At 30.6% G+C, this 18,577-nt stretch overlaps 1 protein-coding gene across 18 annotated transcripts in view; it reads right to left on the bottom strand.

Moving 5' to 3' along the window:
- Positions 1-3,771: 3,771 nt before the first annotated feature.
- Positions 3,772-18,577, bottom strand: part of LOC134696627 (protocadherin-9-like) — a 68,856-nt gene continuing 54,050 nt past the window's right edge. For 17 of the 18 annotated variants that reach the window (XM_063558499.1, XM_063558501.1, XM_063558498.1 and 14 more), the window contains 5 exons: positions 15,462-18,167; positions 11,327-11,374; positions 5,968-6,055; positions 4,569-5,271; positions 3,772-4,159 (listed from right to left, as the gene is read on the bottom strand). In XM_063558499.1, the coding sequence (XP_063414569.1) occupies positions 4,850-5,271; positions 5,968-6,055; positions 11,327-11,374; positions 15,462-18,071 (3,168 nt within the window). In that variant the 5' untranslated portion in view covers positions 18,072-18,167 and the 3' untranslated portion in view covers positions 3,772-4,159; positions 4,569-4,849. The remainder of the gene's footprint in view (positions 4,160-4,568; positions 5,272-5,967; positions 6,056-11,326; positions 11,375-15,461; positions 18,168-18,577) is intronic. The other variant, XM_063558516.1, reaches the window with a different exon arrangement.

The raw sequence follows: 18,577 nt of genomic DNA, 5'->3' as shown, positions 1-18,577 counted from the left end.
ATTTCGTTTTAAAATTTCCTACTAATCAAGTTCTTAGATCTTATTTTATAAAACCATATTACTGGTGATAACCTTCTATGTATAAATAATTACATTAGATGTAAGTTTCATTATAATACGTTATTCTGATTGGCTAACATGTTATTCCGTAAACAATTGCATCAGACAATAACATTTATCATGCATGATGACACGAGGTCCCACAAAAAAGTGCACAGGTGAATTAAATAAAACTGGATAGAAATCGTGTTTTCATAATTTTAGCTAAAAAAATGTAATTATAAGTATTGAATACTTCTTTTTGAAACTTTATAGGGTTGTAAAAGCGTTGACCGTGCGTACATTTTTAGAATGAAGCGCTTCCGCGCTTCATACAAAATGTACTTCGGTCAACGCTTTTACCACCCAATAAATTTACAAAAAGAAGCATTCAATTCTTAAATATATACAATTAATGAGTTCCAATAGTCTTACAGAATTATTATGTAATTTGGGTAAATTTATATTTCCTGCACCAAAAAATAAGAGCTAACATGCTGTATTATGTTTCACACATTATCTTCTGCTGTCTATGTATACTTTGTGTAGTTTATATGTTGTATGCCTATAGTTGTGATGAAATTGGTAAATAAAGATATATAGTAAAAAAAAGTCATGAAACAAGCAAATAGCAGAACGTATGTGTGTAGGGTAATCTATAGGAGATAAATAGGATTCAAACACCAGCTATTAAGACTTCGAGGGCATAAATATTTGCCAAAGAAACAAATGAATGAATTTCACACACACCCCAAAACAATTAAAACAGCAGCTTGATGTTTCCAGATGGTAATTAATGACTAGTGTTTCAATGATTCATTTCAAAACACTTTTTATTATTCTGTTGTCAAATTTTCAAATACAACACTTTTTCATCGAATCAACATGCAATACTGTGTATCAGAGACGCAATGGATTTACTTTTAACCTAATGTTGGTGTCCATTGTTTTACATGTGTTATGTACAAATACTCAGAATTTGCCTAAATCTGTACAAATTGCAGTTCCAAGGGGTGGGGGATTGGCCAACTGAATGGTAACCTGACAACTCATTTAAAAGAATCTGTGAATTCCATATATAAGGGGCTTATAAACAAATAGGATGTGTCTCTGATGTAGCCGAAACGCGCGTCTGGCGTATTAGATTATTATCCTAGCACCTTTGATAACTATGAAAACCACTGGGTCGATGCCCTGCTGGTGGACGTTTCGTCCCCGAGGGTATCACCAGCCCAGTTGTCAGTACTTCGGTGTTGAAATAAATATCAATTATATCATATGGTCATTTTTATAAATTTCCTGTTACAAAACTTTGATTTTTTTTTTCCAAAACTAAGGATTTTCTTATCCCAGAACTAGACTATATATACCTTAGCCGTATTTGGCAAAACTTTTTGGGAATTTTGGGTCCTCGATGCTCTTTGACTTTGTACTTGTTTGGCTCTGTAACTATTTTTTATCTGGGCGTCATTGATGAGTCTTATGTACACTAAACGCTAGTCTGTCGTATTAAATTATAATCCTGGTAACTTTGATAACTATGTGAATTTTTGTTTTAATTTGTATATAAGTAACCTAGTGATTTGAGGATCGATTTTTAACGTGACCATGGGACATCAGTGTGGCTTCCTACTTCAAAGCCCATCTATCAAATCCAGTTGACAAAGTTTGTGTTATTACAAATCTTTCAAGTCGAAATCATAAGCAATCCTTCCTTATACTTCACACAAGACATTGCTTGGGCATTTAATCTATTGCTAGAAGTCTACATCCTCATTATTGAAACTGAACGGCAACTTTATAAAAGCTCATTAAGCAGAAACCAATGAATTATACCAATTGAGCAAGACCTCTGGTCTATTCACAAGAACTTGGAATCTGATACAGCTGCCCAAAGAACCAGCATTTATAAATATGTTACCGGTAATGTGAAATACATTAAACGATGAAGACCTAACTTCTTAATGGCATTCCGCTCACAGCATTTTTCACAGATATGCTATCAGGGCAACTGCAAGCATTACTTCCTTTGAGCTCTAGACACTACTAGAAATGCTTTTCCTTTGCATTTGGTATTTTTAATGAAGTGTAGTGATTTTATTCTGAATTTATCCGTCATTTTTCTTCAATCTGTTTTGCAATATAATATTAAATATAGTAATATTCTTGTTTCTAGAAAATATGCCAGGTTTCGATTGGATTATTATATGTGAATATCTGTTAATGTTAAGTTGTAGACAGATAGTGCATTTAAGCTTAAATCTATAAACTCTGAAAGTCTATAACCCTGTCAGTTTTAGGGGGTTGGTGGCCAATTGAAGGAGTAAGACCTCTAGAGATTGACGTTGTCACTGACCTATTCACTAGAATATGGAATTGGTTGCAGCAGCTAAAAGAACAAGCATTATAATTTATTAATGAGATTACCAGTAATGTGAATTACATCAAGCCAAATGTCTAACGAAGATGGCCTAACTTCTTACTGGCAATACTAAGAGCATTACTTCTTTTGCATTTAGTATTTTAAAGAGATGTAGTTATTTTGTTCTAAATGTATTCACCATTTTTTATATGTTGTACAATACATCTCATTTCCTATGTTCTAGAAAATATGTCAGGTTTTTATTGGACTATAATGTGTGAATTTCTGTTCATCTTGAAGTTTAAGTTAGATATTGCATGTACAATCAATTCTATAAACCCTTCAACTTCCATGATTTTTGACAATGGGATTTGAAAAATATGTAAGCAATGATGCTGCCATCTTTTCTAGAGATCTATCAGATGAGTTATATTTATAGCAGATGATTCAGTAGGTGAACATTTGGTGCATTAGTTACCTCTTTTGAATTGTTATACATTCTGTAGCTTACTATGGTATATGGTTTTTGCTCACTATTGTAAGTTATACTGTGATCAGTGTGAAGTTGTTAACCTGGATTTTCTTTTCGTCTGGTTTTTGGGGAGACTTATCTCTTAGCAATCATACCTGTCCATATCTCCTTATGAGTAGGTGTTTGAAATAAACAATTGTTTGTCTTTTATATTTATTTTATTTGTTAGTTTCATTAATATAACATTGTATTTTGTAGTATATTTTCTCCATCTAGTTTATGTGTAAAACAGTGTTAACAAGAATAATACTAACAAGAAAGGACAATTCATACAAATAACAAATAAGGTATAGTTTCTACTGACCAATATTTATCTTTCGTCAGATTCATATGCACCAATTAATATTTAATTATTGGATTTGATATTTTGAAATGCATCATAATCTATCTGCAAAATGTTAATCTTTTATATTAATGTTTTTCCTTACTCTGAATGTAATATGCTCCCTTGAATATATTTTAAATCAAATTATCATAATGAACAATAAGGGAGATAATTCAATATTTTAGCTTTAGGTGAATAAATATATTGGTTTAATTTCTTATATGCCAAAGGTATCAAAGAATATATTTCACTTAATTCCTCGAAAAAAATGTGCACATAAAAAACATTATTATTTCTAAGTGTAAATATTGATTTTACCTCTGCACAATTAATGTAGCTCATGCTATCTTTTATCAAAAAATATTTGGAGAGAGTTTTCTTTTTCTGAATACTTTGGGTAACTATTATTTTTCAGATTCTGGCAGTATTTTCAGTAAGAATAAAACATAATTCCCTATGCCTTTCATACCTACAAGTAACAACAATCTTTCACACCATATTTTGTTCTCTCTCTCTCTATCTCTCTCACTCACACCACATTTATAAAATTAGGGACTTTTTTTTATATCCATAACATTCACTTTCCATTCCTAAGAACAAGCACCTTTATATATAATTTTGTTCTTTACAAATTATAAAATATAACAAAAATAGTTAACAAAATTATGTACAAACTGAACACATTAGTAAATAAATGACATCACAGACCTCTTACATGTCATGCTTATAAAGATTTACTGAGATCAATGCAAAATTGCAAAAAATGAAATGAAAATTTTGCCATTTTAGTTTTTTAAGAATTGTAAAAGTTAATGATGATAAGGATCTATCATGACTACTACATAGGTTTTCCTCCACTTTTCTTTCTCTTTCTGAAATCCATTTTCTTTTCTCCTTACATCTGAAAATACAAATAAAAAAATAAATAAATTGATGCATCTAAAACAATGCAAACAGTTTCTTTCAATTTTTTGTTATATACAATAACTGTTCTCAGAAATATGTTGTGTGCAGAATAAAATATAACAGCTCTATAAATTTTTATTGCAGATCTCATAAAAGGAAGATATGACATTAATTTCTTATAAAATAACTTAACATTTGTGTGTGCAGATTACTGTATTTTTTTTGGTTAAAAAGTAGGAAAATCATAACGTTTGCAAACATACAAATTCACATCAACATGCACAATAGGTTTCTAAATCCTAACAATTATCACAAACTAGTAGATTTTCTATGACAAAGTTGTATGTTATTTTATTAAATTTTATGAAACACAATTAAATGTAACAAAGAGAAATTAAACTCACCACAAATCCTGCGTACAATACATTCATATCCACATACTAGTCTTTCTTTCTGCATTAGGAAACTGTAGTCCCCTGTACTTTCAGTCATTGGTTGAATTGGAGTTATCTCCCCTGGGCCATGTTTGATTTTACTCTGTATAGATTAAGATTTGGTTTGGTGAGTTTAACAGATATTCATCTTATTATAACATATTAGTTTAGGCATTTCTATCTCGCATTCAGCACTGTAACAGTATAATGTAAAATTTGGCACCTTTATTTGTAGAAACTTCACTGTCCTGCTATACGAAAAGATCTTTTGGACGATTTTCAAATTCATCGTCCAGTTCATCTGGATTAATTGTGTAGCTACCGGATGTTGTTGTACATTCATCGTCATCTCGACTTTGTATGCTACCTAATGCCATATAAAATGGTGAATTGTTTTGAAAATTTAATTTCATATCATTAGTCCATGAGGGACTAATCGTTGAAGTCTGTGAATTACTAGGGTGCCTACTTGATGGATTTTCTGACCACATAGAATTTAAACTCCCCGTCAGCATGCTATCATCTAAATATTTACTAGATTTGTCCCGCTGTGGGGGTAACATATTGCCACGTGCAATGTCTGTATTATTAGATTTGTTTTTGTCTAACATAACATATATTCCAGTGTTATTATAATTTTGATTGTTCAGAGCAAATGGTCTTCCATTTTTATCTGAAATAAGAAAAATATTAATTAGTATTTAATGAAAAACATAGCTTTACTTTAGAGTGAATCAATTTAACATTCTTTTTTCTTCTTTTTTTTTTAATGTGTTTTGTTTTTTTAAAAGATTTTTTCCTTTTTGGAGACTTTTCAGAGATTGTCCTATTGAATGGTTTGCAACTTAATTTTGGTGACACTAATGAATCTTTACTTGCTTTACGTTCTTTTAAAAGGAATTTTTAGGTGAACTGCTTCAATGACATTAACACCATAATATTGTCAGGAAACTTTTGAATACCGGTATTTCAAAAAGTTTTTATGGGTATCTAATTTGAAAACAGTCCATTCTCTTTTGAGATGTTTCACATTTTGTAATGCTAGCACATTCTCTTTTGAATTGGTCTCTTAAGTAGATAATTGTCTCATTGGCAAACAAACCACATCTTTTCTTTATGGTGGTAAAAGTGTATTATCTCCCTTTACAAATTTCATCATGATGTTCATTGTGTGTCCAATTTCCTCACTTTCTTCCTTTTTTTAAATATATTTTTTTTTTGCTATCAATTCCCAACTATATCTAATTCAGGATGGAGAAAGGTGTTCTATAAAAGTTCCTTACACAAATCCAAGTCACAATGTATAAAAAGTTAACAATAATAGGTCAAAGTATGCCTTCAACACAGATATTATATTATAGTATATTACCTAATTGCTGATTGTAATCTTCTTCACTGCCATGACCACTGTCTGTTTTACTGGAAGTTTCACTTTCATCTGGTACTTTCTGTGGCATCTGTGAAAAATAAAATCAAACATATTTAGTTTCAGAGTCATTAAACTTGATATGTACTACTAGGAAACAAATTTTCTATATTTATTTGTTTTTTGAAATATAGAATTGTTATAAGCATAGATAAAACCAGGAAATATATATTTATACTTCTTTAATTCAAAGATTTTGACAGTATGATATTGGGAAGAGAGACATGATAACCTGTTTCTAAAAACTTACCAATACAACGATTTCATTAGAAGAGTATTTGAGGTGTCTGAGATAGAAGAAAAGAGGCAAATAGTGTGTTCTGTGGGGAAAAAATTAACCAAACAAACACAGGGGGTTAAAAAATATAGCTTATTTTTCCTACTATAAATTTCTTTATAAACTGCTTATAGTTTAGATTCAAAACTTGTAATAGAACACCTTCAAATAAATTAGAAAAATAAACTATCAAGTCTTTGAAAGAAACTGCATCTTCTTTATGAATCATTCAAAATAAATAATAAAAATATTACTTCAGGCCTTGACTGTTTTGCTTTTTCAGTAATTAAAATCCTTAATGCTCAGTTTATGGTCATGGTCCTGTCGCCTCATTCCCTAAGTTCAATGTTTATACAGAATCATGTAACAGAATTAAGGCGCTACATTTCTAACACAATAAATCAACCCCTACAGAAAAAAAAGTTGAGGGCCAGTTGATGGTCATGTGGTGGACAGTTGAGGGCTAGCTGTTTTAAGCAAAATAGTTGAGGGCTAGGTGTTGAGCATCTTAGCTCAACTCAAAACTGGCCTAGCACTGTATGTTGAATATATGTCGCTCAACTGGCCCTCAACTGAAGCTGGCCATTAAGTTGAGCAATTGATCTTTAGTTTTCATATAGTTGAGCAAAAGTTGAGCATTCAGACTTTGAAATTTTTATAGTTGAGAAAAAGTTGAGCATTCAGACTTTGAAATTTTTGTAGTTGAGGAAAAGTTGAGCGTTCAGACTTTGATTTTTTTTTATAGTTGAGCAAAAGTTGAGCAATTAGAAATATGACCTGGTGATATAAATGTTATATGCCATCTGTTTTATCAGTCTTTAGTGCAAATGGACAGGAAGTATTATTATAAATGTACACAATATTTGAGGCAAAATTAAGGGAAGCACATGTTTTCATACATTTTTCTGTATTTTAACTTAACTAAATCTTTGACATAAAGATAAAAACAAACAGTATTTCTTTTATTATAGGATATATCAAATATTCAAAATTTAGGTAATTAACAGTTATTATTAGGGGCAATTCTCAAAGTGATCACACTGTCACAATACCCAAAAGAACCTCAAACATTTAAAATTTGAACTGGGTTTGAGCATGCACATGAAAAGCAAAGATGTCTTCTAGCTTTCTTGAATAGAATATGAATTTTACAATGAATGTAGATAAAAAAAGTTACAAATAACTGTATTGACATTGAAAAGTGCAGTGTATTTTTTTGATGACATGATTCTAGGATTTAGGAAGATTGATGTTTTAACACATATTTCTGGAAACATCTTTTGGTAAGTACATTGGACTAGATTTGATTTCCACCATTTTGAATTAGTGTATAATTATGCTCTTTTGGTTCAAAAGAGTGATATTTAAAGTGTTTTCTTTATAAACTTTATAGTGAAGAAAAAATTGAAACAATATATTTATGCATTAATTTATATATTGTCAAAATGTGTAAGACAGGAGACATGTTTATTTCATTATTAAGACAATTTGTTTAAGAAAGTATTACTAATAAAATAAGAGTATTCTTATATAATAATTTGGTATAAAACTAGAGGTCTATTCTTATTTGCTAGATAAGTTTTAAAAAGCAAGGATCAAGCATTCATGTAGTCTGTTGATAGTGGAGATCTTTCAGCAGTATTTTGGCTATAAAAATACACAATTTAAAATTTATTTTTTCTACTATGTGTAGTAACATCAGTTAGCAATTACCACACAGTGCTCCACTTTTAAAGACCTAGCCCTCAACTTTTAATGACCTAGCCCTAATCTTTTGGCCACCTAGCCCTCAACTTTTAATGACCTGGTCCTCAACTGTTGGCCAGGTAGCCCTCAACTTTAATTGCTCAACTGTTGGACACCTAGCCCTCAACTATGATATTTTCTCACCGTTGCTCAACTAATTTGCATAAAGTTGAGCATTGAATAGTTGAGGGCTACCTAATTTGCATGGCAAAAATCCAGCTATCCCTCAACTGGCCCTCAACTATTTGCTCAACTGGTCGCCAGCTAGCCCTCAACTGGCGGCCAGTTGAGCAATGCAGTTGGCCTAGTGATCATTTTTTCTGTATGGGAAATACATTTATATCTGAGGAAATTGTTTTAATACGGTATAAATATTAACAATATTTTTGAAAAGAAAAAATTCAAATAATCAAAATCATTATCAATTCTGCAATATCATGTCCTTATCATGTGTTTTGATCTCAAAAGTTATATTATGAAAATAAAATATAGCGTCAAATTTCAAATAAACTTTATGGAAATGTACATTGATTGTTTCGATGCACTCCAACGAGAAAAGGGTAAACACTTTTGTAGAAAAAAATCAATTAATATTTAATAGCTAACACAAACAATAACATGGTCCTATTTTGGAAATAAAACAGCAATAATATCACCCTTTTTCATATTGTGCTTGGTATAGGCCTTTGAAGAGAAATCAGCTTCTCAGTGAAGCTTGTACCTATGTTTAATGCCACCTGCTGACTAAAACACAAAGAGGAAATGACATTCATATTTCATTCGCTGTGTTTTCGACATGGCTGGCTTATGCACGTCATTGAATGTTCTTCATGTATAAAATGATATTCCAACTTAACATGATTATATCCGTAGCCTGAATAGAACTTTACACCATGAAATGAATTCTGTTTTGAAAAAGTGATGATGTGAAAAGAAAAAGATTAGCGGAAATTATAAGGAATCAATTTCATATCTTGCTTCAGTTCCTGTGGACAAAAAAATAATGTTCCAGTAGATATATGTCAACTTCAAAAATCAGACTCATGGTGTTTACGGTTTTATAAAAGTTAAAAAATATTTTTATTTACAAGCAAAACTTTTTGTACATTCTTCCTTTCAATTTATTAAATATAATATTAATTTAACGGTGAATTTTAGAAACCAAATTTTTAACATGCTTACAAATTTAACCTGTGTCCAAATGCTGTCGTTAAAAAGCCTAGTTTCACCAAACAAAAGTCACATTTATGACTCTTTGTTAGCCATGTTTTTCTTATTTATTCATTAAATTGATTTTCATTTTCCTATATGGCACGAAGAAGTACAATCAGTGCAGAAACAGCAAGATATTATACAAAGGTAAAACATCTTGTATGTGTTTATACTAACGCTCCGCTGGAATGCTTTCTTGGTTAGACTTATTTGGCAAACAAAGTTCAATCTAACACTATTATGCAACAGATATACTTGATAATGGAAAAATGTTTTAAAAGCGGGACAAAAAAGCTTCAACAAATACTTCAGTGCATCGAGTAATCATACATTCAAATAAAAATGGCCTTAATCTTAATAAATAGTTCTTAAAACTAGATACAAATGAATTTCTTCTTTAAATTTGTGAAATCATTAGTGATTACAGCATTTTTTTTTTATATCACATGACAGATATTGTAATAAGTACAGCTTATACATGATATACATTGCTAAATTTGACAGCAATATATATACAAGAAATTCTTGGACCAATAAAAAAAATAGTGAGAAAAAATCAACTGGTCTTCTTTTTATTGAATGTTGGATTTATATCACGCCAAATGGCACAAATAATTATTTATGCTGCTTGTACACTTTATATTATTTTGGGTTCTGACAAAATTATCACCTGGTCAATTTCAATAAAATTCTGAATCTCCCAAGGCTATTTTAAGAACTTTATTTTAGTCAAGTTGACCAACAGAAATGTTTTTAAAAAGATTAATGTGCCTTATTTTGTCACACCATTACAATTACCCTAGATTAAAATAGTGATAACATTTAGTGTCCATCTGACAGGACTGAAATAAGTCTGCTACACTTAACCTCTACTTTAATGGTCATCTAAGGACCTTCCTGTGGCAAAATTTTAAACACAGTTTTATCTTAATGTTCATTTTATTCTACTTGGGGTTAAACAGAGAACAAATGGTCTTACTTATTATCACAGATAATTATGAAAGTATACAAACTATGGTTTCTATTTGACCAGTGTCAGCCTAAACATTTATATATTATTTGTATCATAAGCTGCGATTATTTTTTTTGTTTATCTCAATATCTAAAAAAAGGCTTTAGTACTCAAAATATAGTTCTAAACAGAAAATTAAGTCTATGAGTGCAATCATAAATTTCATACAGATCAATATCATGAATATGTAATGTTGAAGTAAAGTTTGATGTGAGATAGAATTATTTTCATTTTTATTTTCACAGAACAGCTTTTGAATTGGAAGCCCTTTAAATTTAAATATTCATCATATCTCCTTTTTCAATGTAATCATACATCCCATTCAAACTATGACATTTTCTTTTCGAATCAATAACATCATTAGTTACAGCCTACAATTCTAATAAAGTGGGAGGAGTCACATTCAATTTATGCAGATCAATATTCCATGGTTAAAATAATTTGAATTTATCCATTGTCAATTTCATAAAGTAAACTCTGGAAAGAGGAAAATTTGAATTTTAATAAACACATCTGTTGTTGTTGAGGCTGAATTGAATTTAGATTAAAATTTATTTATTCAGATAATGCTACATTGTTATCGGATAAAATCAATCAACTTTATGTGTATCTAAATTACTGGACATACAAAATATTAGTATTTTATGAATTTAATCGGGCAAGAGGAAGCGTGAAAATTTGAAAGCCTTTATGAGGTCAATAGAGTACAGTCGAGATTAAACCATGTTAAAATATTAATTTCAAAATTCTCAATGAATGTTCACCATGTTCACAAAATGTACTTGTGTTCATACAAAAAAAATATGACTTTTCAAGAGTGAGAACCATAGTATAACTTTCAATATACAATTTTAAGTTACTTTCAGTAAAATGTAATTAAGTGTCTCGTTCCCATAGAAAATTGAAAGAATATGTTTCTTATAGAACATACATATAAGGTACTAGCAGTCCAGGTTTAATATGGATTTGTCAACCAAAATCAAGAATTTCTTGTATATATTTTGCTGTCATTGAGTTATTACTAGAACAAATTTTTTAAGAGTTGTTTCCCCTACCTGTCTATCATAATTGTATTTGTTGTCATCTTTAGAATCTTTCTTTGACTAAAAAATAAATATAGATATTTAAAATATGACAACTCAATCAAGGTTGATGTAGCTTTTTCTTCATATTTATAATTAAAAACTTTAATTTCTATCACATATCAAATTAAAGGGAGATAATTTTAACACTAAATCTAGTAGTAATTTTAAAAGTATTAAAAACCAATCACAAATTTCTTTTTTAAACATTGTTAAATATTTCAAAAATATTCATAGATTTTTTTTTATAAATTTGATCATCAATGATCATCAACTTTACTACATCACAGATTCAAATGATAGAGATAAAATAATGGTGTCAAATTTTTGGGTTGGTCATCACCAAAGTTTCATTAATGATGAATGTAATCCCTGGATCAAAGTGTTTATCATCTTTATTCCATTATAAGTCAATTTCCCGGTAAATAAACAAACATTTATCCATCCCTGTATTTGTTTTTAGAAATGGACACATTTAATAAAAGTTTTGTCAAATTTATAAAACCAAAACATGCTTTGCGAATCTTACTGGGTAGTTAGGGGTTTTAATTGTTTGAATGACAAAATGACAAAATGTTATATTTCTCATTTATTAATATACATTATTAACAGAATCTTATTTTTAACCCTTTCATTTAGCTGTAATATATTTTTGTTTTATCGAGATTTAGTGCTTTATTCATATTTGGTTTGACTATCCATTGGTTCTTTCTTGTAAGAAACAAACAAAAAATTTCTTAGAACAGGTGCATTACATATCCAGAAACACTTTTTTCATTCAGTCAAAAAGGTCTACAAGGAGACTTCTTGATTATCTTATAAATATAACGGTAAATATCTCCTTGATGATGTTTTTTTTCAGAATATACTTAAGGAATAATTTTTACTCCATAGCCAAAAATAAGGATTGAAAATATGTGATTGTCACTTTTACCTAAGAAACATAAAAGCAGTAAACTGTGTGGTTAAGCATCCTAGCCAAACAAAAAAGACAAGAATGAAAAACATTACACTCGTTACACAAACTTATCTGATAAGTTTAAGAGTTTGTTTCAATTTAAAGTACATGCAGAAAAGTGACAAAACCACATTTTATCTTTGCTTAGAGATAACAGATCTTAAGTATTTCACTTAAAACAAGAAACAAAAACAAAATCTTTGCAACTAAAAAGAACACTTTGTGAAAAGAAATCGATTATAAAGAAAAAAATAGTGACTTTTTAAGGAAACCTATCCAGATTTTCTTCCCCATTAAACACCTATCTAACAAAGAACCAAAAATCGTCAAATGTTCACAAACAGGATGAAAAGAGTTAAATTACCATATCAGTTTTAATCTCATTTTGCGCATTTTTCTAAAACAAAGGTTGATTTGTGAAATAAAACAAACGAAGAAAGATGCTCTGAAAAGATAACTTTTAGAGAAAGAAAACAATAATATTTGAAGGCTCGGTTGATGAAGTTAGGTTTTTCACAAGGACAGATTTCTATATGGCTATTTAAAAGAGCGTGATGTTGCACAAAAAGAGGTTGGTTCAAGTTGCGTCATGTGATTCGATGTATTGTTGTCAGTTAATATATATACTATACAAATCATTGTTCTTTATATGGAGATTCAGCGCCAAATTTTATGAGAAAAGATTGTGATATGTTTCTTAAATAAACAAAAAAAATTTGGCATAGTTTTGACATTTACTACAAATATTTCATACTTTTGTAAAAGATAGAGATATAAATGTATTCAACATAAAAAAAAGTTATGATAATTAAATTTTCTGTACCAGCAATTACTCCTTTTTATTATGTTTCAATTTCAGTTTGTATTTAAATTTGCTTATTCATTATAGTCACCAAAGCAGCATGTTGAAAATATTGGCGCTGCATAAAACACATGAAATTTAAATACATTTGTAAATAGATGAAATATATTCATAAAAAACATGCCTACTATCATAACTTAGCATTCGACCAGCATATTATTATAATAAATTGAGACATCATTATCACTGACAAAGTTGACACGTGTCTTCCGGCAAGTCAATATGCAAATCATTTAAAGATAATAATCAATAATGTAACGAAATTTTCCATGATATTCACAATTTTTTTCTAGAAGGCAAAATGAATTCATCGTGTGGTATAATAGTTTTGTTTTTCACTCACTAATGTCAAATTAAATGAAAATTTGTGTGCTGATAGCATCAGTCAAACTAAGTTCATTTATAAGTATACATATTTAGTATGTACTTTTTATCGCTTAGCCCCCATTTCCCTTATTTTAGATCAAAAGTTTAAATGAATAGCATTAGGCTTTTAAGTTTTAGCAGTTGGTATAATTAGCCTAACCTAACAAATTGACTACACCAGTAATGAGTCTATTACATTTTCTATGGACACTTTTTATGTCTAGTTAAAATATTCCTATACCATTGAATGAAAATTTTCTTAAGTTATATAAAGGGGAAGTCATGGTGGTGGTAAGGTATTTATCATTTGAAGAAGGGGAAAGGGGGATGGGTTGGAGGGATGCATACTTTTATGTAGTTCTCTAAGAAAATGAACCATATCATGACAGACAAATCTTGCAAATTAGCCATTTATTATTAAATTCATAATTAAAACTAAGGTACAGTCAAACTTGTTTATTAGTTCAGAAACCATCGGAACAAACATCCACTTAGCAATTATAACCTCAGAAACAGAAATAATGGCTGGAGCATTTCTCTCCTTTAAAAATATTTGCTGACTTTTTTTCTTTCACACAGACCTCCAAGATGTCTAATGTCAAAATTAAACAGACAATTAAACAGACAATTAGTATGAAGAAAACAGAAAAACAACCATTATCTGACCATTAGGTATGTCCTGTGTACTGAATCATCACAAAAGATGTACTCATTAGCTAGAAGATTATCGCTGACCACAGAGCTAATGATTCAATAGGCCGACAATGATGATTTAAATAATACCTAAACGTTACGACATACTATGTAAGCCTGTGGTCTCAATTTATCTTAACACCTATACTTAAAAACATCAAAATGAAAGAACCCTCCACCGAGGAGTGGATTTACACGTATACAATACAGGAAATATACAAATCGACAAGATTTGTTCAAGTCTATAAGAACTTATCGTTCAAAATCACTGGCCTTGTTTGGCACGTCTTACAATCAAGACTTGGAATCTGATCTGTTCAGAGTAATGTTTCACACCTATAGAAACTTGATAAACCTGATACAGTTTTTCAAAACGTGTGACGACCCATGCTGGTGAAGATTTATTTTGTAGACTTTAAAACAAAGTCAAAGAGGGCAATGAGAATAGGACTGAAAAATGAAACCTGCTTGCAAAACAAAAATATGAGAAATTTTGAAATCTGTGTCCAAAACACATGGTATAGAAAGGGGCTACAAACCCATTTCATCATGTTTTAATCTACACATAAATTTTAACTATTTTAAACTAATTATTAAAAGGTCAGGCTGAACAAATGACCTTAATTCAATTAAACTCATCAGATTAATGATTTGAATGAATAAACCCCTGTACTAAAAGGCTTTAAATGTGGTTTGATCCAGTTGACGAGTTGTGTATTAATCCTAAAGTTACAATACTAATGGTTAAAGAATTTTTATGTGAATTTCAACTGATTGACTTCATTTATAGATCAAAAAATCATTTTACAAAAATTATTTTTATATCAATTAACACTTTAAACTGCAATTCTTTATTTCATTTTCTACCATAATTTTAGACTAAAAATACTTGGAGACAGTCACACACTAAAAGTTCTATCTATCCATTAAATAAATCAGAAGTTTTGGTGAGAAGAAGTCCAAATGTAGTTGGTTTGACATGGGTAAATGCTTGGTTCCTTCTCAGTGATATTCCACTACATCACTCCCCTTATTTATAATTCTTTAAATTGAAAAGTATTTTTATTTATTGGGAATAATACAACTTGGTTATTATTGTATTATAATATCTGACTTATAATTTTATTCAAATTTACCTAAAAGCACTATCATTAATCTCAGATTTTTGTCCAATCTAAAAAAAGACTTGCAAAAATTTCTTAATTTACAGTAATAAATAATATTCTTACAGTTAAGGTACCCATCATCTCCTCTTTGGTAAATGTTGTTCCAACTTTAACTCTCTGATTATTCTTATCGTTGTATTGAAAGTTTTTTGCGTGAGCCTGGACTTGGTCATATTGGGGAGGTCGATTATTTTCCAAATATCGCTCATTTTTACCACATGCTATATTCTTATTCCGTAGGAAACATATAACTGCAATGAGTGCAACAGCAACGACAAATGTTACACAAACAACACAGACTACAATCAGAATATACTCCTTGCTCTCTTCAGAAGTAGCATTGACATACTGAATACTAATTTTAAGTTCTGCTGTTTCATTTAATGAAGGTCGACCTCGGTCTTTGGCCTCAATCTTTAATCTGAAATTCTTATCTCTCACTGTATTCGATACCTTTTTCACATGCAAACTTCCAGTAGAGGGATTGAGATAGAACAAGTTTTCATCATCCCCAGAAAGGATAAAAAAGTTCACTTTTCCATTTTCCTCATAGTCCAAATCATATGCTTGTATTGTTGCAATGATGGAATCGACAGGCAATGTGTTTGGAATTTGTATTGTGTTGTTAGCATTCTTTGGGAATGTGAAAACTGGCTTGTTATCATTTTTGTCAGTTATGGTGACTCTTACAGTTACTGTACTTGTCAAAGATGGTGTCCCTTTATCTACAGCAATAACAGGGAAATCGTAATGACTTCTGTGCTCTCTATCAAATATTTTTAGAGTTGTGACTTGTCCGTTTGTAAATACATTAAATGGTATTGAAGATGTATCTGAATTAGGATCAAGAGAGTATACAATTTGAGCATTGGTTCCTTGATCAGGGTCAATGGCCGACACAACTTCTACGTTTGTTCCATTTGGCATGTTTTCAGAGACTTGGAAATCAAAAATCATTTTGACAAATTGTGGTTTATTGTCATTCTCATCTTTAATATTCACAACAACTGGAGCTTTAGATTCCATCGGTGGGACTCCATGGTCTTTGGCAACCACTTCGAAAGTAAGACGAGCCGTTGCTTCTCTATCGAACAGTTGATTGGTTGTAACTTCTCCTGTCTGTGGATTAATTTTAAATCGTAGATCAGAACTTGGAGAAATTGCATAGGTTATTTTTCCATTGTCACCAGCGTCAATGTCTGTGGCGGGAACTGTAAGTAAAGGTGCACCTGCTGGCGTGTTTTCTAGAAGGTCAACTTGATAATAGTATAGGGAAAACCTTGGTGGATTGTCATTTTCATCCTTTAGTATAATCTGAAAATGTACTGACCCATCCATTTCTGGTAGACCCTTGTCCTTACAAGTGACCGTAACATTATGAATAGGAGTGCTCTCCCGGTCAAGTTTATGTTGCACAATTAGTCTAAAGTCTGTGTCGGATATCCTTGAAAGTCCAAAATATGTACTATATGTTTGGCATGTTACAACACCATTGTCTCCTGAGTCCATGTCCTTCACCTTGATAACTGCAACAAGAACATCTATTTCTGATTTCTCACTAATCAACACTGCATCTCCATCTCGTTCATTTGACAAAAAGTTCACGGAGACTTCTGGTGCATTATTGCCACTGTCTTGAACATGAACATTTACCGTTGCCTGTGAACTAAGTGGAGTATTCCCTCTATCTACAGCTTCAACTATCACTGTATATACTTTATTTTGTTCATATTCCAGTTTTTTAGCGGTTGTTAGTTTCCCTAAGGCATCAACAGTAAAAGAGTCATTTATTTCTTTAGCTTGGAAACTTTTTAAACGATAAAATACCTGTCCATTTTTGCCACTGTCGATATCCACTGCTGTGAGGTGCTTGACTAAAGTTCCAGCCGGAGAAGTTTCGTCTAAATTTACACTCACCTCAGATTCCGAAAATAATGGCTTGTTGTCGTTTTCATCCACAATATTAACATGGATAGTCAAGGTTCCAGTTCTTAATGGGCTGCCGTTATCATATGCCTTCAGATATAAAGTATAAGATGGTGTTCTCTCTCTGTCTAATTCATTATGCACCGAAATATATAATGCTTTATTGCCGTCAATATTTTCTTCCAAAAGTTTTAAATCGTCTTTCCCGCTTTGACTTGTTAAACTATAAGAGGCTATTCCATTTCCTTTCCCAGTATCTAAATCCTGAGCACCTTGTATTGAAAATTTGCTATATTGAGCTGTTGATTCGGAAATATTCAAAGTCAGTACATTTGGTTCAAACTTGGGGTCGTTATCATTCAAGTCAGTAACATTCACCCTTATATCTATAATATGGAATATATCCTTTTTATGTGCAAGAATTTGAAAATCAAAATAGCAATCTTCTAAATATAAACATATTCCAACTCCTTCTCTGTCGATGATAGTATTTGTGTAGAGATGACTAGACAGAGGGTCAAGACGAAAAAGATGACGATGTTTGTATTTATTATCATAGAAATCATATGTTATGCCGGTCAGTTGTTCTGCAGAATATTTTTCTCTTAATTTTGATTCGGTTAAAATATTTCCAATGAGTGTAGAATTTGGTCTATCCTCTTGTAGAATAAATGTAATGTTTTGTGATGAACATAATGTTAATACTGCAATCAGCACAATGATTGATAGTATCATGATGGTAGCCATTTTGAATGTAATGATTCCTGTTGCTACGATTATCTTGTTCCCATGTCTTCCTTACTCAGTTAACTCCTTGTTGAGTACCATAGAGTTCTTCGAAATCTGGAAAAAGAAAAAAAGATTATATATACATGTATTAATTATAATTTGAATTAAATACATTCTAATCAAAATTTGAATTTGAACTGCAAAGATGTAATACAACATACTAATCTGAAACATAAATAGGAAAATATGTAAATAAATGTTTGTTAAGTGAAAAACATATACAAGCTTTTGGTAACACTTGTTTATGATGAGGTTCAAATGTGTCTGATGTTGTATCTAAATGCATTCATAACTGGCTTAAATTCCCACAAATACTTCCTAACGATATTGAGATTATTGTTTTACAATGTTATCAAAAGTATAGAAAAACACTGTGTGCTTGTTAAACAATATAACCTTAAATCATCGCTAAAATAAACCAGGTGTTAATCCATCCTTATTTATATTTCCCCAAAACAATGTTA

This window comes from Mytilus trossulus, chromosome 14 (assembly GCF_036588685.1).
Source record: "Mytilus trossulus isolate FHL-02 chromosome 14, PNRI_Mtr1.1.1.hap1, whole genome shotgun sequence".
Lineage (NCBI taxonomy): Eukaryota > Metazoa > Mollusca > Bivalvia > Mytilida > Mytilidae > Mytilus > Mytilus trossulus.
This window is presented reverse-complemented; position numbering and strand designations above follow the sequence as displayed.